The following is a 20,183-nucleotide window of genomic DNA, read 5'->3' as shown; positions in this document are numbered from 1 at the left end:
AGGGGTAAGGGACTGGGTGGGGGGGAGCAAGGGGGAGGAGTCAGGGGCAGCCAGAGGGAAGGGAAAGAAAACGAATCATCCGATTAACCCTCCATACTAGACAGCATATTAAACAACAGAGACATTACTTTGCCAATAGAGGTCCATATAGTCAAAGCTATGGTTTTTCCAGTAGTCACATATGGATGTGAGAGTCGGACCATAAAGAAGGCTGAGTGCTGAAGAACTGATGCTTTTGAAGTGTCATGCTGGAGAAGGCTCTTGAGAGTCCCTTGGACAGCAAGAAGGTCAAACCAGTCAAGCCTAAAGGCAATCAACCCTGAATATTCATTGGAAGGACTACTGCTAAAGCTGAAGCTCCAATACTTTGGCCCCCTGATATGAAGAACTGACTCTTTGGAGAAGACCCTTATGCTGGGAAAGATTGAAGGCAGAAGGAGAAGGGAGTGACAGAGGACAAGATGGTTGGATGGCATCACTGACTCAATGAACACGAACAAACTCCAGGAAATGGCGAAGGACAGGGAAGCCTGGCATGCTGCAGTCCATGGGGTCGCAAAGAGTCAGACCCGACTGAGCTACTGAACAACAACAAATAACTCAAAGGTTTCCTAAATCTCCACTGAATCTCTCCTGTGAACATGGAGGTGAAAACTATCCCAGGCAGCTGAGCCCAGGCTCCCTGACCCCACCAAAGGGTAAAGGGCTCACCTCCCCCTAATCTGTCACACCTCAGCCACTCCTCCCCCCATGACGCCTCTCCCCTGGACTCTCCCCTCTGGCAGTGAGACATCTACACCCTGGCCCCAGAAAGCTCAGTTCCACTCTCAGTCCACATTCACCTGCCTGAGGGGAGCTGGGTGTCCCCCCAGCTGACAGTCCCAGCATCATGAGGAAAATGCCATTAAAGTCGAGCTTAAAAGGCAGCTAAAGTAATTAACAGAAGATTTACTCCCGTGTTAAGCTGTGCTATTATTAGTCCATGCCTTGTGACAATTGAAGTTTTCTTCCCTGTTCCTGGCTGACACAGAGTTGATAGAAGAACTACGTAGAAACTCTTGTTTTTGAGCTCAGTTGGAAATAGATGGATAATATTTACAGTAAATGGATATCCACTCACCTCTGGGGCCCATAAAGTACCTATACAATCAGAGAATGCTGATTTTGAGTAACAGGAAAGGGTTCATCGTCTGATACCCAAGGTGCTACATGACCCCATTCTCACTTCAGGGCACCCCAACCTGGCCCTGAAGCTGCATCGTAGCCCCCAGCCCAATCTCACTCAGGCCATCTGTTCAGAGCAGGCCTGGCACCTGGACCGGAAGTAAGGGGCCACTCCAGGGGCCCTGGGAGGATTGAACCAGGGTGCAGAGGTAAGACCAGGAGCAAGAGATGAGGGTGGGCAGAGGAGCGGGAATGATGCCCTCAGGCAGGCAACACATACTGAGCACCTCTGGAATTATTTTTTAAGAGCAGATTATTGAAAGTCCCCTCGTGGTCCAGGAACTAAGACTCCATACTCCCAAGGCAGGGGGCCCAGGTTCAATCTCTGGTCAGGGAACTAGATCCTACATGCCACAACTATAGATCCCGCATGCAGCAACTAAAAAAGAAAAAATCCTGCCTGTCACAGGAAGATCGAAGATCCTTCATGCCGCAGCTAAGACCTAACATAGCTAAATAAATAAATAATACATTTTTTTAAACAAGCAGCTTATCACATTTTTTAAATGGTCTATAGGATTATTTGATGGTTTTTTTTGTCTAAGTGGGTGGCTCAACTACATGCCAGGAGAGAAGAAGAGAGATGGGCTGGAAGGCTGGGACTCACTGGCCAGACGTTCCGTGACATCAAGCATAGCACGGCCACTCAGGAAGCGCACCCGCCCAGCAAACACTTGTAGAAGGCCAAGGTTGTCTGGAAGAGAAGGAGAGTGTCAGCAGTCATGATGCCGTGGCCTGAGCAGAGGCACCAGTTGTTCAGGGCAAGGTACCCGCCGCACCTTCATAGGGAAGAGCCCCTTTGGGAAGCTGGATTAATTTTTTCAGGTTACAATGGTGCCTGGAAAAATAGTGAATGTACACGGAGTGTTTGAGGAACAGTGAGCGGCCTATGACAGCTAGACTGGCACCCACATTGGCCCCATTTACTCCCAGAAGATCTGGTTCATATTGTCTATATTTCTTCAAAACTGCTGTGAGCTTTAGAGAAAAATAAGTAGATAGACAGATATAGATGACTGATGATAGATGCATGATTGGTAAATGAGAGAGAAAGCAACATAGCTAAATAATTGAGAGGTAGATCGGTATTATAGATGATAGATATAGATAATAGGTAGATGATAGACAAAGCATATGATAGATATAGATGATATTAAGAGAAAACAGATAGATGAATGATATAGAGAGAAAGATGGATGAATGGATACAGATGTGGATATAGAGATATAGTTTTAGTGGAAACTGAGGCACTGAGCCATAATCATAACTAGGATCAGAATTCAGAAAACATGTATCTCCTCAAAGCCTGAACTTGGGCTCTAACCAATAGAACATACCCACAGCTGGCTGGTCAATTATTTCCACACTGAACATTTACTGATATCCACTACGTAATAGGCATGGAGCTAAGAACTAAATGAAACCTGGTCCTCCTCCTGCTCCTCTTTTCCTTCAAGAGACTCCTTTGACAAAGAGACGGACACTCAATCATGAACTCTTACAGAGAGGGGGAGGCTCCATGCTCATGTAAGCAGGAGCCTGAGGGTTCCGGAGCTACCGTGACCAACATGTCTCCATCTGCCCAGGACCTTCCCCATTTTAGCACTGAAAGCCCTGCATCCCTGGGAAACCATGATGGTCGGTCACCCTATCTGGAGCAGAAGCCCTGGCTGGTTCTGGTAGGATCAGAGGAGGGAATGTGCAGGTTGGGGATGGTGAGGGGCACAAGTGATCTCTCGGTAGTTTATAACCTTCCTGCACCCCTATACTCAGCAGCCCAGTCTTACCCATGGGTGAAGCCTGGGGCCGGAGCTCTTCTCCCTTTTAAAGGAGTGTTTATTAGAGATGGACCACTAATGATAAAGCCCCAGAAAATGGGCTGGGGGATGTTCTGGGGATAAAGAGACTCACTGATCTTCTTTGATTGTACTTCTAAAGTAAACTCCAGCCAGATCCCACAGCTACTGATTTCAGAAGCTGCTCCCTCTTCCCCATTCTAGCTGACACCTCCTGGTTTCCCAAACTACTACACTTGAAGTCCTGTATCCTTCACCAAAGATCTGCAAGATGAAGCCAGTGGCCCTTTACCTGAGAAAGGGGTGCTAACCCAGACAATACACAAGGCAGGAATGGACTCCTTTTACTCCTGGATTGCCCCTTCAAGATCTGAGGAGGTGCCCAGCACACATAGCTCTCAGTATCTGCAATCACTGCAGGCACAGCAGAATTCCATGGGAGGTGAGCAAGGACCAAAATGCATTTTTCAGGGATGTGGCTCTGGGAGGTGAGGTGCACCCAGCAAGGGTGTCCTGTTTCAGGAGCTGACCATCTCAAGGCCAGATTTCTCTGCAGGAGACAGAGATGAGCAACCTGCCTAAGGAAGTTTTTCCAGGCGTGTTCCACCTTCTCTGAGTTCCTTCCATGCCTCAGCACCGAGCCTCAGCATCCCCAGAGATGGGCAATCAAAGCTTTGTTTTTCCCTTCAGGCAGCCATTCTAGCTAAGAGCTAACTTATGCTTCCCTTGCTTCCCTGCTGAGACCTGTAAGAAACACAGAGGGGAAAATGTATACATGTACATCCTGTGCATCTCTGCAACTTGCAAAAGTTCCAGAGTAAAATAATTTGTTCGGAAAGATAAAAGAGATACCAGGTTCTAGAATATTTCAGTTAGCAAGAAGTGGTCTCAGGGTGTCCTGGTAAAGCTATAAATGTGTAAGAATAGATTTTTATATCAACATCACCTGCATTATTGTTTCCAGGTGCTTCTGGTTGTCACCCCACCCATGGCTAATGATAGCCATGAGCTCACCTCTGTGAACAAGGACTTCTTCCCCTTGCTCTCCCCCATCAACACTCAGTTCAGAACATTCTCTGGGTGCCGCTAGACCTCCCCACCCCTGGCCACTGATATGACCTGCCAGAGCCCAAGAGAAGTGGAGATCTTGGGGAATACTTGAAAATGCACAGCCAGGGGACATCTGTGCCAGCCCATGCTCCCATGGTGCCTGACACACAACAGATGCCCAATAAATGCTTATGGACAGCAAGGCAATGCTAAAGCAGACACACTAAGTTGGACTAAACTGGTCTATGCACCCCAGATAACACCCCAAGTAGTTGCCTTTCTGCCTCTGACTACTTCCATAGTGACAGCTCACCGTTTGTGTCACTCTTAGGTTTACTGGGAGTCAGTAAAGGACAGTGGCTAAGGGGGTAGACTGGGTCCAGATCGCCTGGGTCTGAACCCTGGCCCTTCCATGTTTCACTGTGAGATGTTGGACAAGTCACCCTCTCTAAACCTCAGTTTACCCATCTATAAAATGGGGATAATATTAGTACTTTCCACATAGAGCTGCTTAGGATACTGCCTTGAGAAGACAGTTACTATGCAAATATAAGTTATTGTTGCTACTATTACTATGATTACCCTAAAACACTCTGAAAGCCCAGCAACCTTCATGAACCTCAGCAACCTTAATTGAATCCTCTTCAATTAAGAGGCTGGAATCTAACTTTCAAAAACTTAAAAATCTATGCTCAATTAGACTAACACAGAGTTTTCATAGGCTCCTTTTACATACCATAAGAAGCCACACTGGCCTTGGTGCTGTCCACACAAAAGGGAAAGCAAAGCCTTCAGTATAGAGAAATTAGGCATGGGCTGGCAAGCCAGTCATCTCGGCCTCCCTGAGCCTACAATGAGCCTCCCCTCTCTACAGTGGGCTGAGGTCTAGCAGGCCTCACACCTGTCTCATTCAACGTGATTCCAAGGCTACCAGGCCATGTCATTCCCAGGCTACTGGGAAGCCAGAGAAGAGCTTTTAAGAAAGCATGAAAAAAAAAACCAAAAACATGGTATCATAAACAGTGGTAGCAAAGACACTGGAGTCAAACTGGGCTCCCAACAATAAGCACAAGACTCAGTAAGTTATGACTCCCAGGTGACTCAGTGGTAAGGAATCTACCTGCCAAACAGGAGATGCGGGTTCAGTCCCTGGGTTGAGAAGATCCCCTGAGAAGGAAATGACAACCCTCTCCAGCTTTCTTGCCTGGCGAATTCCATGGACAGAGGAGCTTGGGGGGCTACAGTCCATGGACTTGCAGAGTCAGACACAATTTAGTGACTAAATCACCACCACCACCTGTAAGTTATGTCACACACCTGAATTCTCTGTGGCCACCAAATCTAGGTCTGTTCATTGCAGGGAAACTGGGAATAAGCCACCAAAACAGAAAAATACAAGCTATGACATAGCACGTGATGGAGCTGTTGAAAGTGACTCAAGTGCATAATTATGTGTAAATACTCATGCTCTGCTTTTTAAAAGGGGCTTCCCTGGTGGCTCAGAGGTTAAAGCGTCTGCCTGGAATGCAGGAGACCCAGGTTCGATCCCTGGGTCAGGAAGATAACAGGATGCAAATTTCAATGTGTAATATTATCATGACACTGTACACAAATATACACAGAAAAAAATACCTAACATGAAAAATGCTGACTGTCAGCAATGGTTTCTTTAAGGAGTCCAGACTGTAAGTTATTTTCCTTCCAAATGCTTCCATTTTTCTTTTGCTCAGTAATTAATAAGTATGACTTTTACAGAGGTGGAAAGTAAACTTTATATTTTTAATAAAGCTAACTAGAAAGACTACTTAACAGCATGGGAAATTGAGTGGTGTTAAGTGAAAGGAGGAGAAGGCAATGGCACCCCACTCCAGTACTCCTGCCTAGAAAATCCCATGGACGGAGGAGCCTGGTAGGCTGCAGTCCATGGGGTCGCTGAGCGTCGGACACGACTGAGCGACTTCACTTTCACTTTTCACTTTCATGCATTGGAGAAGGAAATGGCAACCCACTCCAGTGTTCTTGCCTGGAGAATCCCAGGGACGGGGGAGCCTGGTGGGCTGCCATCTATGGGGTCACACAGAGTCGGACACGACTGAAGTGACTTAGCAGCAGCAAGTGAAAGGAGCAAAGTCAAAATTGTATTTACATTATTATTAATATTACGAAATTTGTATACATGCAGACAAAAAAACTGAAGATAAGAGAGACATTTTTAAGCAGTGGATATATCAGAGGGACACCTCGGATGAATTTTATGTTTCATTAACAATACAATGTTGGTCAGATGATTTGTATAAAGTAATGAATTTAAAGTCAGAGCAAAAGAGCAAAAGTAGATCTGATGCTGCCCATTTCTGAGCTTATCTGCTCCCTGCAGCAATAGCCAGGGGCTGCACTAAATAGTTTCTTTGGCGCTCAGTCTGACCAGGTGAGCTGTCAGCAGCCTAATGTTTTAAATAATGAAGTTTCTTCTGTAACTGTCCCAGTAACAGAGCCCAAAGAAAGAGCCAGCCAGTCTTTGCTCAGGAACCTCCTTGATCCCCGAAATAACTCTCCTGAAATCAGAAGGTCTTGGTGCTGAGTAGAAGAGATGACACCCCAGGCTCAGGCCCGGAGACGCCCTCAGGCAGGCAGTGACCAAGGGCAGAGGACAGGGAACAAGGCTCCCGACATGTCTCCTTTTTCACATGGGCAGAAATCCCACCTGCTGTGTCAGCCAGCACACCAGTGGCCCACTCACCCTGAGGAAAATCGAGGGACTGGAAGAGATATGGTATCTGAGTGTTCTTGCCTGGAGAATCCCAGGGACGGGGGAGCCTGGGGGCTGCCGTCTATGGGGTCGCACAGAGTCGGACATGACTGAGGCGACTTAGCAGCAGCAGCCCAGACTATATCACCCGATTCTAGAAACAAGAGGTCACCTAAAAACAAGAGGTCACCTGAAAAGACCAATCTCCCAGTTTGGCTGTGTCAACTGGACCTTATGCCAGAAGACAGCCTGCCCCATCTGTGTTTTTGACCCCCTTGAGCCCCACTGAGTGGGAAACAAGCAGTAATGTGCTGTGACTTTCCACACAATTATCTCATAGCATTTCATAGCTTCTCTCCAGCCTGGAGCCCAGAGTCCCTCATGGGGCATGAAGAGGCCAGCTTGGGAGAAAGCTCTTTCTGCTCAAAGGACCCCATGCCACTACAGGAGGGGTCTGTGGGGGCTAAAGGTCAACTAGAGCTGCCGGGCTCAGCCTGGGTGATTCGGGAAAGAGGATGTATGCCCCTCCTCTCCTGTCACACCTGCTGCAGTCTCTACATCCACCACCCAGTCCCCCGGGGCACTGGGAAGTTTTGTTTCTTGCATCCATTATTTCCTCTGCAGGGCAGGCCTAGACCATTCCAGGCAGAATAGGACTATTCTTTGGGAAAGCTTAGCAACTGAATCCTACCAGTTCTGACTTTCATGGATTGAGAAGTAGGCTCATGACTTCACAGTTAAGAACACTTCCAAAACCAAGCATTACTGGTTAGGCTGGAAGGGCATGGCTCAAATGACCAGGAGCCAAGACCCTGGGCTTGACACTTTGGGAGCCACAGGAGCCTTGTGCCAGGCATCAGTGGGCTCCATCCATCCCTTTGAAGCCAACTCCATTCCATTCCAGCCTAGCACCAACCTAAAGATTAGAGAAGAGGACGGGGCCGCCTCCCCTGCCTCCATTCTCCTTGCACCAAATCGTCAGGCTGATGGACAGAGGGAGCACTATCAGCCATCCCCAAGGGGACCCTATTCCAGGAGGAAAGGAGAACCTTAGACATCTTCCTGGATGCTGCAACCTGCCTCAAGGTGGGTCAGATCATGAAAGCAGGCCATCCCTAGGCTCCCTTTTCTGGGTGTCCAGCCCAGGTAGGTACAGCAGGGCCCCAGGTAGAGGAGACATGAGCCTTGTGACTGTGTGAGACATCAGATTCTGTAGCTCAAAGTTCAGGTGCTCCGGTGTGCTCAAGGAGGCCAGCTCAATGGCTGAAAAGGGGACTAAAATCCCTGGACTGGGAAGAGTTAAAAGCTCCTCTCCCCAGACAAGGGTGCTCAGCCTCTTCAAATAGCTAAAGCCTATTTTGCTTGGTGCTGGTTTTCCCAATAAATCTAGGGCCCACGGTGATTTACCAAGAGCCTTGGTTATTGGCAACAGCAATCTCACTTACCCAGAGCAGTGCAGAGAACAAGCTGTAATTTAGAGCTGGATTTATTTTGTTTGTTCTACAGCAACAAACTCAGCAAATCATAAATTCCCTCTGAGATGAAGAGAGGAAATTGACAATATTTATGATCTCAAGAGGCGGAGAAAGGCCTGACCAGGCCTTTAATTTGTAACTGAAACTTCTCCTGGAGGCTCCAGCCAAGGACACAGCTGGTGTCCCAGCCCCAGAGAGCTGGGCTCAGGCCAGGGTGTGGGATGGGGAGGAGGGGTGGGTGTGCCAGGCGGCGTTTCCAGCCGCACCATGGGGATGGATGCTCTGTGCATTCCAGAGGCAGGACATGGCTCTGTGCTCATCGGAACATATGGCAGCAGAGCCAACAGTGGTTCTCAGATCAAACATTTCCTTACATCAAGGCAAGACTAGTTTGTGAAAGACTACTGGTCTGGACATGAGTCTATCATTTACTACGTTCTCACATACCTGAGGTTTTGAACTTGCACTTCAGTCTGTGTACTAGATACACCAGATATGACCATCTAATCATCTAGCAAAGGAATGGATAACAGAAGGTCATATACACACTGCTGTATTCAAAATGGATATCCAACAACAAAATGGATAACCTCAGGGAACTCTGCTCAATGTTATGTGCCAGCGTGGATGGGAAGGACGCTTGAGGGAGAAGGGATACACGTGTATGTATGGCTGAATCCCTTCACTGCTCACCTGAAACTACCACAACCTTGCTAATCAGCTATGCATGCGTGCGTGCTAAGTCATTTCAGTCACGTCCAACTCTGTAGCTCGCCAGGCTCCTCTGTCCATGGATTCTCCAGGCAAGAATACTGGAGTGGGTTGCCATGCCCTCCTTCAGAGGATCTTCCCAACCCAGGGATCAGACCCACATCTCATGTCTCCTGCACTGGCAGGCAGGTTATTTACCACTAGCACCACCTGTGAAGCCTGGTTAATCTGCTTTATTCCAAAAAAAAAAAAAAATTAACAATATAATGTCTGAAAAAAAAATAAATAGATGCACAAAATTCCCACTTAATGTTCCAGAACCAAGATGTGATCCTGCAAAGCTCATAAGGGACAGAGGAGCTGCCGTCTTTCCTCATGTCTCTCCCTTGGCTTCTGCCTTTTTGTTCTTTTCATTCTTCCCCCATCCCTCACTCCACTGTCACTCTCCACTCCTCACCCCAAATCACTGCAAAGGCAATTCTCATTCATTCCATGCTCAAAAAGTCAAAGGGATCCCAACCTGACTCCTATATCAGACAGTCAAGGTGGTCACCTTTGTCCTTTCCAACAGGCTTGCCCTCCTGTCTCACCAGCATCCTGCCTGGTTCCCATACAGACCACATCCCCTACTACTATCTCTACAACTAAAAAAAACTTGACAGCTCTTCTAACTCCTTCTCAGTGATCCTGATCTGTTTTTCCATCAGTGCCCCAGTGGCTCACTTGCTTGGCACTATGTGACCCAGGGCGAGTTATTTCCATCATGTGTACCACGAGGAGGCAAGACTAGGTTGTCTCCACTTCTACCAGATGGACATGACATGGAAAAGCCTACAAATAAAGAACCTGGGAGACCCTGGGCTGCCCACCCATGCCCTATGCAGCCTCAGGAAATATTGGGTTGGCCATAAAGGTAATTTGGGGTTTTCCATAAGACCCCAAATGAAACTTACGGGGTTACAGGAAATCCCAAATGAACTTTTCGGCCAGTTCAGTGTTTGACCTGAGAGCCAATCAATGCCTTTTCACTGCTCTGCTGATTCCAAAGGAGGGAAGGTGGAAATGTCCATCCTAAGCTTAACAGAGGGGCCAGGGAGGGAGCCAGCCACCTACCAGAGCCCAGCAGGGGCTCAGAGTAGGCTCACCTAGACTCTCAACCATTGCATCCAGCGCCGTCGCCGCAGCCGCGTAAATTCCTGCGTTCTTGGAGTTGAGGTTGTCTGCTACAGCAATAATGATGGAGAGCAGCATGGGCTGTAAGCTTTCTCTCAGGAGGGGGATCATCTTGGCGAGGGACTCCAGCGCCCACTGATTCACCTTCTTGTTGGAATCCTGAAGCCTCGGGGTGAAAGCATCAAAGACCTATTGAGGGAACAGAAACCAAGAGCCCATGGGAACCCAGGCTGGGCAGGAGTCCTACAGCCCAACCAGCTGCCCTCGGCAGGGATTCCTCCTCCCTGCTGGGGACCATCCAGCCTATGTCAGAGCATTCCCAGTGATGAAGAGCTCACCTCTCAAAGGGGGAGGCAACAAGAGGGGAAGGACTGTATACTGAGTACTCGTTGGGAGCAAATGGCATAGAGCATCTTGTTAGGTACCCTGCACTCGCTCATAGAGTAATCTTAATGACCCATGAAGCACAGGTTCTCATCCTCAGTTTACCATTAAAATACAAAACAAAACCTGAGGCTGAGAGAGGTTAAATGATTTGCCCAGATCACACAGCTAGTAAGAAACTTCAAGCTTATGTCTTAACTACTCTGCTATGTGCCTTGAGTGTCAGCAGCCTCACTCCAGGAAGAAGCAGGCATCTACCCTCATTTCCAGACTGTGAAACCTGTGCTTTTTCTGAACCCACCCATCCAGCCATCCTGGCCCAGTTGCCTGATCAACCACATGTTCTACCCCCAAACCTCATGTGCATAGCAGGGTTGGGGTAGCCCTTAGCCATGGCAACCTCCATCTCCACCCTCCTCCCTATAAATCTGCTGGGAGGATGAAAAATGGCCAGCACGTCTCTGAGTGGTCCCAAGGTGCCCAACAGGAAGCAATGCCCTTGTCCTCTTGGCCACTTCCAGATAATCTTATGTCACCATGGAAACTGAAAAGCAAGTGTTTGTCAGGCTCCCTTTACCCTGGAGGGTCTGGCACAATGTCCAACCCTCTCCTGAGTTTTCCAGATTGAAGTTGCATACACTGTGGGGAGAGACAGGACAGGTGTGGGGTGACACTCACCTGGACCAGGTTGGCAGTGATGAGCTCTGGCTTGGCCCTGCAGTGCTCAACGAGCTGCCCCACACCTTCCATCCGAGACTGGTACTCCTTGGCCTCCAGCAGCCGCGTCAGCTCCCGTAGCTGTTCCACCATCTCCAAGCCGCCCCGCATGGAGGAGCGCAGCCCCACCAGCCGTGGGCCATTAGAGCAGAGCCTGCGTGGAACAAGCATCTGACCTGGGCAGCCCCAGGGAATGAACATACATCGTGTGCCATGCACAGCCCCCAAAGACAGATGGGGCTGAAACCAGAGTTTGACCTGCAGCTTAGTCCACTCGAGCCTCCCCTCCACCCACTGCTTGGGGTCACAGGCCTCGGAAACTCTCAAAGTGCCTTTTCCTCAGGAGGGTGCCAATTGGGTGCCTAGGGTTCTGTCCTCTTATCAGTGGGCAGAGCTCTTTCTTCTTGCTTTTTTTTTTTCCTTCCTCTTTTCAGAAGGTAAGTTAGGAATGGGGTGAGGGAGCTTGGAGTGAGGGTGGAAATCCGTGGAATGACAACAGACACACTTTAAGAATTGGGGAAGGTCTTGCCAGGAGCCTGCATCCTGACCCCTGGTTGTCTAGGCTCTGCTCGTATCCTCTGGGAAGAGGGAAATGTTAAGAAGCCCTGTTGTCCTAACATTTGTCTTAACATCACAGGCCCATCATATTCCCCTGGTCTGTTCCAGCCAACAAGAGAGCTGCTCCACACAGAACTCCTATCCCCAGCCCCAGTGCTCACCTGGGTCTCTGAGTTCTGCCCTACACCTGAGTCCCACCCAGCAGAAGCCAACATCATCCATTCTGACAGTCATCTCTAATCCCCAGGCTCCTTGCCTAACTGTGTGCCAAGAGCTCTGCTGGACACTGTGGGCAATGAGATGAGAGGTGTGGTCTTTGCCCAAGGAGCTCATGGACCAATGGGAGGTGAAGGACTGAAGGCCGGGGCAACCTGTCCACCTAGGGGACATGGGGCAGAGGGGCAGAGAGAGCTTCTGGGGGAAGGTCACGGTGGGGTCATGTCTTATAGAATAAATAGGCACGTTCCAGGTGCAGATGACACAGCATAGGCAGAGGCACAGGAAAGAGAGAACTCGGAGGGCCGGGGAGCTGCGGTCTGGCTGAGAGCAGGGAGTTAATCTAGAAGACGTGGAGGGGGCTTCCCCCAGGGGTCCAGCTAAAGAGTCCAGATGTTCTCCCACAGAAGGAGTTTAGTTTTAAGTGCAGGAGTGACTTTCAGATTCCTGTTGGGTGTCTAACTCCTCCTGATGCCCACTCTCTCACCCCTGGGCCTATTCCTTCTCACCTGCCTTGACTCTACCTCTGCCTCTAAATTAGTCCCAGGATGGCCCCTCTGATGGCAAAAGGTGCTCTAAGTGGATGGAGAAACCCTGAGTTCACATGGAGCCTGACCACATCCCCCTTAAACAGCAGCTACATGGCTGAGACTTCAGGAACCCATCTCTACCAGCAGATGCTCCCTAGCCCACAATTTGCCCTCCCTGAGATGTGGGTGGGGGAACTCTCCCCATAAACTCACCCATGAGTCCTGCCGACCAAGTAGGGCTCAGTTGCAGCCCAAATGCATACCCCTCTCCCCACCCAGGGCCACTGCAGGCCCCAGGCCAAGCAGAATGTCATGGTCAGCAGTCTTGGATGGGGAGCCCTAGGGAGACAAGAGCTACTGTACCCGTCCTGGCCAGGCAGCCCATTCTCATACACCACCAGACTTCTTGACAGCTTGCGGTCTTTGGCGGATGGAAGCTCATCACCATCTTCTATTCCCTTGAGAAATACATACACACACAACATGAGCTGAAAGGGGCGGCCCTCTGGGGAACTGCCAGATGCTCCAGTCTAGACAGAAACAAGAGGAATAACCCCTTCCACCCAGGAGAGCTTGGGAGGGCCCTGGGGAGCCTTTCAGGGGTCAAGATCCCCACTTAGAAGATGAAGGCAAGAAAACCTAGGCAGGCACAAGGGACACAGGCATCGTGAGGCAGAACCAGGTTTGAGCACCGGGAAGGAAATTCTACCCATCAGGCGTCATGGATAAAATGAAAGCCTCTAGAGCACATGACCCCTCCCCTTGACCCGAGTGAGGGTTGCAGGCTGCCAGGCTCAGCCCTGATGCCCACCCCAGACCAGCTCACACCTCACCGCCTGCCAACTCACCCGCTGTTTAATAGCTGTCATGACCTTCTGCAAGTCATGCGATGGAAGGGACTGCTTCAGAAATGCATCAAACTTTGTGTTTGACATCAAGATATTCACCATCTTCCGGCCGTAAAACCTGCCATTGGAGAAAGATCAGGATGAAACAACAGCCACAGGAATGCAATACAAATTTGCTTTACAGTTCTGCATAATTTTTATAATTATAGTAAGAGAATTTTTAATACTTTTTCTATTGTGACAGTAATCCCAACTCAGAATAAACACTGACCATAATCCCACTACCAGGAGAAAACCACTATTAAATTTTTATATTATTTTATTATATATTACATATATATTTTTAGTTGATATCAGAATGTATATACAACTTTTACCCAGCTTTTTTTACTTTATCATTAGTCATCTCCCCATGTCATCCTTTTTAATGGCTAAGTAATATTCTGTTGGATGGCTACACCAAAGAGTAATAACTTTTTTTCTAGCATGAGACATTTAGAAGTCTGAGAAAGGGTGTGGTGGGGCAATCTAGGAGGGAGGGGTCAGCTCTACCTGATGAATAGTGGTGGTAGGGGGGGACCCCATAAGACAGTCTACTGGACCTGCAAGAGTGCAGTTGGAGAATAGCATGCAGAGACCAGACCCAGGAAGAGAACAGGATAGAGAAGAATGAAGGTAAGACCCAGTTTAGGGAGATGTGAAGGAACTGGGCTTGAAGCTGAGGAATGACCAGATTTGCACTAAAATCGAAATGCTTCAGGACTTCCCTGGTGGTGCGGTGGAAAGGAAACCAGGAAAGGAAACCACCTGCCAATGCCAGGGACACGGGTTCGATCTCTGGTCCAGGAAGATCCCACAGGCCGAGGGCAACTGAGCCAGTGCACCACAATTCCTGAGCCGGCGCTGTAGGGCCTGAGAGCTGCAACTGCTAAGCTTGTGTGCCTGCTGCAACTACTGAAGCCCGTGTGCCTAGAGCCCGTGCTCCGCAACAAGAGAAGCCACTGCAGTGAGAAGCCTGCACGTCACAATGAAGAGGAAGCCTCTCTCTTTACAACTACAGAAAGTCCACACAAAGTAACGAAGACCCAGCACAGCCAAAAATAAATACATAAACAATTTTTTTTTAATGTCTCAGGCAGCAGTGTGGAGAATGGATCTTCCAGGACCAGGCTGGGGTCCAGGAGACCTATTAGGAGGCCACTATAATAATCCAGGCAAGAGATGCTAAGGCCTGACATAGGCAGGAGGGTGGGGTTAAGTAAGGATGATCAGATTCAAGAGATGCTAAAGATGAAATTGAACGATTTGGCAGCTGATTGGAGGTGGAGCCTGAAGCATCCAGAATTATCATATTCACTCAATCTAAAACTTCATTAATTGTAAAAATGCACGATTAATTTATTTCCAGAAGAAAAACAGAAAAGGAAGACATGGGCAATTTCCGCTGCCTTCAGTGACACGGCCCCACATGTGAAAGCCATCCATCCTTCTACATGCTATCTCAGAAAGAGAAGTAACACTTCTTGTGGGGACTGCCTTCCTTCCTTAGGTCAGGTAAAGTACCAAATGGTTGCTTTGTAAGAAACTGTGGAATCTGGGTCTTTCCTTCAATGATGAATGTTTGCATTAATATCGAATTTATGCCTCAACACTCTTTTTCCATGCCTTTTCTCATATACAATAACTCTTCATTTCAACGCCAAAAACAGTGTAATATTTCTAAAGACATTTTAAACAACGATTAAACTCAACAATTCTCCACAGGGACTTCTTAAAATAAATATAAAAGGCTAACCAGCAAACAAAGTCTCATAATGTAGTTCCTACAACACAGACAGTAATTCAAAGGTTTATATGATGAGCAACGAGCATCAAGTTTGCAATTGTGTAGATAGTAAAACCAAAGTCTTAATTGCTGCCTGGCCAACAACAACTGTGAGATGCCTAGGATTCTAAGATATTAAAATGTGGAAGGAAAAAGGAAGTATAACGTCCCCATTTTTAATCTCAGATGACTCAGTAAATAATAGTGACTTTTAATAAGAGAGGGAACACAGCCAGAGAAGCAGCCTTCAGGAGAAGGCAGTAAATTCATTTAGGATGACAGTGGGACATCCCAATGATGGGTCCTGGGGAGGCATCAGAGACATGGACGGATGCTCAGAGAAGGAGCCGCCTGGAGGCAGACACAGGGGAGCATCAGAGTTTCACTGTGACTGGAGCCACAGGAAGTAATGGTGTCGCTCAAAGAAAGCTGCAAGGCGGGGGTGAGGACTGAAGACACTCCTGAAGCCATGGGCATCCAGGTGAGGGGGGAGATGGGGGAGAAAGACACAGAGGAAGGAGGAGAACCAGGGAGTGTGGCACCATGGAAACCAGAAGCATAGGGTTCAAAGAAAGAAAATGAAGTGCAGTCAATGCCATCCAGTGTGAGAGAGAGGTCGGCAAGGGGTTTAGATCTGGAGAGGTATTAGATCTCAACGTCCCTTCCCCCACCCATGATGAAGAACAAACCAGTCAAACCTTCTATTCAATACTTCCCTGACAATATTCCTCCCTTCAGTAGATGGCCCTTTCAGTCACCCCACAGTTCATCTGAAAACCTAAGTGTCATCTCTGATTCCTTTTTGAAATCCTCACCACCAACCTGCGATCAGCTCTGCCTTCAAAATACACCCCAATCCACCCTCTCCCTCTTCTGCAGCCTCCAACATGACTTGCCCAGATTCTGGGGTAGCCATCCACCCAGCATCCCACCTGCACCCTGGCTCCTCTCCCCAACTATCAATCCTCCAGTGGTCAGAGAGACTTTTTTCAAAAAAAGTAAAAGACTAGCAAAGATATCAAAAAGCACCCAAATGCATTAGCAATCAGGGAGGAAGGAAAGAAGCAGTAGTGAGCTGGAACTTCTATCCACTAGATGGGTAAAAATGTGAAATCCAGAAATTGCAAGCTTGTGAGGATGTAGGCACCTCAGGGGCAGGGGAGGAGGGGCCTCCCTGGTAGCTCAGACAATAAAGAATCTGTCTGCCATGTAGGAGACCTGGGTTCAATCCCTGGGTTAGGAAGATTCCCTGAAGGGAAGGGCAACTCACTCCAGTATTCTTGACTGGAGAATTCCATGGACAGAGGAGCCTGGAGGGCTGCAGTGCATGGGGTTGCAGTCCTGAGGCGCAGTCCTGTGGGAGTGCATGGGGAGGGTGCATGCGTGCAATGCCGCCTTCCCGGCTACACCCTGGGACAGCCCATGTGAACGCACTGCCTGGCACACAACACAGAACACAGTCTGGACGTGTCCTCTGGAGCTGAACCAGGAGTGGTGGGGGCTTCAGACATAACACGTCACGAACTGAGAAGTATGATAAATGACCCCAACTCCAGCTTTTAAAGACTTCTACCAAAACCCCAACCCCTGACCCATGAGGCCCTCCCCGGCCTGGCCTTGCTTCCTCCCCACCACTGCCCACCATTCCCCTCACTCACTGTGCTCCACGAAGCCTCGCCTTCTCATCATTTAACACCCAACTTAGCCCATCCCAGGGGATGTACCACCTGCCTTTGCTGGGACTCTTGCACCCCAAATCCTCAAAGAGCTGGGCCCTACTAGCCAATCAGTTCTCAACTCAAATGTCAGTCTTTAGTGAGATATCCCTTGACTCTCAACCTAAAGTAGTCCCTACCTAGTTCTCCATTACATTTTTGTTTTGCCCCTTATCTGTGTCTAAAATTGTCATAATTATTTACTTGTTTATTATGCAACTAGGAGGTAAGATCCAAGACAACGGGGGTCTAATTTTTCCTGTTCACACCTGTGCTCATAGTAATGAACAATGCACATTGCATATCTCTTGAAAAAAATGAATGAATGGATAGCTTTATAGGGAATGGAGCCTACTTCGTGGGCATTTACCGGGACAGAAACTAGAGCAAGACTGCAGTGGCTAGAGGGGGAGTGAAAGGTGAGGGATGGGAGGCAGATGGTAGGGTTGCAATGGCTAGAGAGGGAGTTAAAGGTGAGAGATTGGAGGTAGAGGGTAGTGGCCATTCCCTGAGCGGGCCTGGCTCTGGCTGTGGTGGTGTGGAGAGGTGGGATGACAGCTGCAAGGAAAGGACACAATTTTGTCCATCACTGTCCCTCCCCGTGGCCCTGGGGAAGCTGAGCTGCATGAGCAAGACCCTCAGGGTGGCCGACGGCCTTGTCTGCCCTGGGCTGGCCGGGTCAGCCATCCCCCGGGCCCTGCATTACCTGGTGTCCTGGTTGGAGTCCTGGGCCAGTCTCACCAGGTTGTGCACCAGCATGTCTGTGCTGTCTCTGGTGCCTGAGAGGAGCTTCTCGGTGCCTACCTGCTCCAGGACGACCGACAGGTGCTCGGCAGTGCACTTCCGGACCAAGGGGTTTCGGTGGCTGAAAGGAAACACAGTCACAGGCAAGGGCTCAGCCAAGGAATGGGGTTTTGGGTGGGGGTCGGGGGCATCCCCAGACTGGCACACATGGACCTACAGTTGTGCCTCCATGTTTCATGCCACAGGGGGCTCCCAATTTTGTCCCTCCAGGGCTCAGGGGAATCTTCAAGGAAGAGCAGTCCCTTCCTAACAATGGAACTGAAGCCACGTGACGTCCCCAGGCCCACCGTGTGCCCACCACCCCTGTGCCTTCCTGAGCTCATGTGCTGCCTTTGCCTAAATTCACTTCTCACCTTTTCTCTACCTAGGATACCTTACTTCTGCCTTCTGAGCCCCCAGACAAAACTAGTACTTTCTGGGGGAGAAGGGCACTGTCCTTTGTCCCCTGGTAAATACAGGCGTACCCCATGGTTCCCAAGGATCAGACACTAAGTCTTCCTCTCAACTGAATCCCCTGTTCCCCTCTGGCATGGTGACCCTTCAGCACTTCGTGGGCATTTACTGCGTGTTCATTGAGCTGAATTGAGGCAGGAGGTGGGATAGGAGATTGATGGGTGATTTCTAGGGGAACCTGAAATCTTACAGGAGGAACCCATTGGGATGTCACCTCTTGTGCATTCAATGTGTCCACAGTCCATTGCATTAGGTGACACTGGCCCCTTCCTCCCCACTGGGGACCATTCCAGTGGAACACAAAGGGAGACTTCCCTACTCCATGTGGCCCAGGGACCAGCGCATTAGCATACAAGTCAGAATCTGCACTTTAGCAATATCCTGCTGCTAAGTCGCTTCAGTCGTGTCTGACTCTGTGCGACCCCATAGGCGGCAGCCTACCAGGCTCCTCCACCCATGGGATTTTCCAGGCAAGAATACTGGAGTGGGTTGTCATTTCCTTCTCCAATGCATGAAAGTGAAAGTGAAAGTGGAGTCGCTCAGTCATGTCCAACTCTTCTCGACCCCATGGACTGCAGCCTACCAGGCTCCTCTGCCCATGGGATTTTCCAGGCAAGAGTACTGGAGTGGGGTGCCATTGCCTTCTCTGAGCAATATACTAGGGAGTTCCAATGCACACCCTTGTTCCAGGCTCCCATGGTTCTTCCTGACAAGAATCAATTGGCTCGGTTTACCATGAGCACACCCTCCCTGACAGGCTCTGCACTAGACACCTTTGAACCAGGGTCTCCTCAACTCCACAAGCTAATTTTGTCATCATCTTGCCGGCGAGGAAGCAGAGGCATGGGGAGGAATCCAGAAAAAAAATACAATTGATTTCTCCCTAGTTAAAAACAGCCACAATCAGCATTCAATCAATGTCAGGTGAGACAGGCGCTTCCCCTACCCCTCTTTCATGAATCAATTCCTGTACTCTTCCCAACAATTTTATTATTATCCCTGGTCTCCTTTTACAGATGAGGAAACAGAAGCTTGGGGGAAGTTTAGTAACAATCCAGGCTGTGAACTTAGGTAATGTGGTTCAGGAGTCTGTGGGCAAAGGCCTGCTAGCTGTGACACCTCACCCTGGGTTCTACCCAATAGGCCACCCGGGATAACGGTCAGTGACTATCTTGTTGGGGCTGAGAGTTGTGTCACCCTGTGGGAGAAAGGGCTTGGGGGAATGCTTCTGGTTTTGCTGTTGGTGTTGGTTTTTGAAAAGAGAAAGCATATCTGGCTGCAGAAGGGCTCCAACAGCAGCCTGTCCCCTCCTAGAGCAGATTTTGTGCCTTGCTCTGCTCACGGCCCAGATTTCATCAGAAAGAAGCATCCCTCCCCTGGGTAGAGTGAGACCCAGGCTGAAGGCTGCCTCTGCCGTCCTATCTCTGGGGACAGTACCACGGCTACTTCAAGCTCCCCAGTGTTGAGCACAGAGTAGCACCCGTCCCTTCCCAGCTGGTGCCTGGGACAGCTACAAGCAGCCCTCATTATCCCCAGCCTGGCCCAGGAGAGGCTAGAGACAGGCCCACCGGGGAGGAGGGGTCTTTCTCCCCAAGGGAAATGCTTGAGGCACCTGCACCATCTCCCTGCTCTGCCCCTACCCAGCGCCTCTCCCCTTTGCCTCACCTCCCCAGGCTGCCCCCCGCCTCAGGTCCCCACGTACTAGATGCCCACGGAGGTGAGGGCCACCAGGGAGCGGGCAGGGGTCACGTGCTCCACCATGGCCCCCAGGGACCGGTTGGCTGCCCTTTGGATGAACCCGCTGGTGTTTGCCATCTTCTGGAGCAGGCAGCGGGTGATTTCCTCGGCCTCCTGGTCCATGTTTTTCTTCAAGGCCCGGAAGAGGTCTCCCAGGGTGCTGATGGCCAGGCGGGACACCTTGGAGCGGAGGTTGGTGACCTTGGAGAGAGACGGGC

General features: G+C 49.5%; 1 protein-coding gene and 1 non-coding gene across 2 annotated transcripts in view; one reads left to right on the top strand and one right to left on the bottom strand.

The window, feature by feature from the left end:
• FAM179A (family with sequence similarity 179, member A) overlaps positions 1 to 20,183 on the bottom strand; it is a 45,643-nt gene that overhangs the window by 3,858 nt on the left and 21,602 nt on the right. The window contains exons 12-18 of the mRNA XM_010840672.1: positions 19,931 to 20,166; positions 17,678 to 17,836; positions 13,432 to 13,549; positions 12,947 to 13,041; positions 11,241 to 11,433; positions 10,151 to 10,367; positions 1,832 to 1,918 (exon numbers count right to left, since the gene is read on the bottom strand). Of these exons, the coding sequence (XP_010838974.1) occupies positions 1,832 to 1,918; positions 10,151 to 10,367; positions 11,241 to 11,433; positions 12,947 to 13,041; positions 13,432 to 13,549; positions 17,678 to 17,836; positions 19,931 to 20,166 (1,105 nt within the window). The remainder of the gene's footprint in view (positions 1 to 1,831; positions 1,919 to 10,150; positions 10,368 to 11,240; positions 11,434 to 12,946; positions 13,042 to 13,431; positions 13,550 to 17,677; positions 17,837 to 19,930; positions 20,167 to 20,183) is intronic.
• On the top strand, positions 5,559 to 5,631 carry TRNAS-GGA. Its single transcript has one exon. It is a non-coding gene; the product is annotated as a tRNA-Ser (tRNA).

Source organism: Bison bison, unplaced genomic scaffold (assembly GCF_000754665.1).
Source record: "Bison bison bison isolate TAMUID 2011002044 unplaced genomic scaffold, Bison_UMD1.0 scf7180017864145, whole genome shotgun sequence".
Lineage (NCBI taxonomy): Eukaryota > Metazoa > Chordata > Mammalia > Artiodactyla > Bovidae > Bison > Bison bison.
Note: the sequence above shows the minus strand (reverse complement) of the source record. Positions and strands in the feature narration are given on the sequence as shown.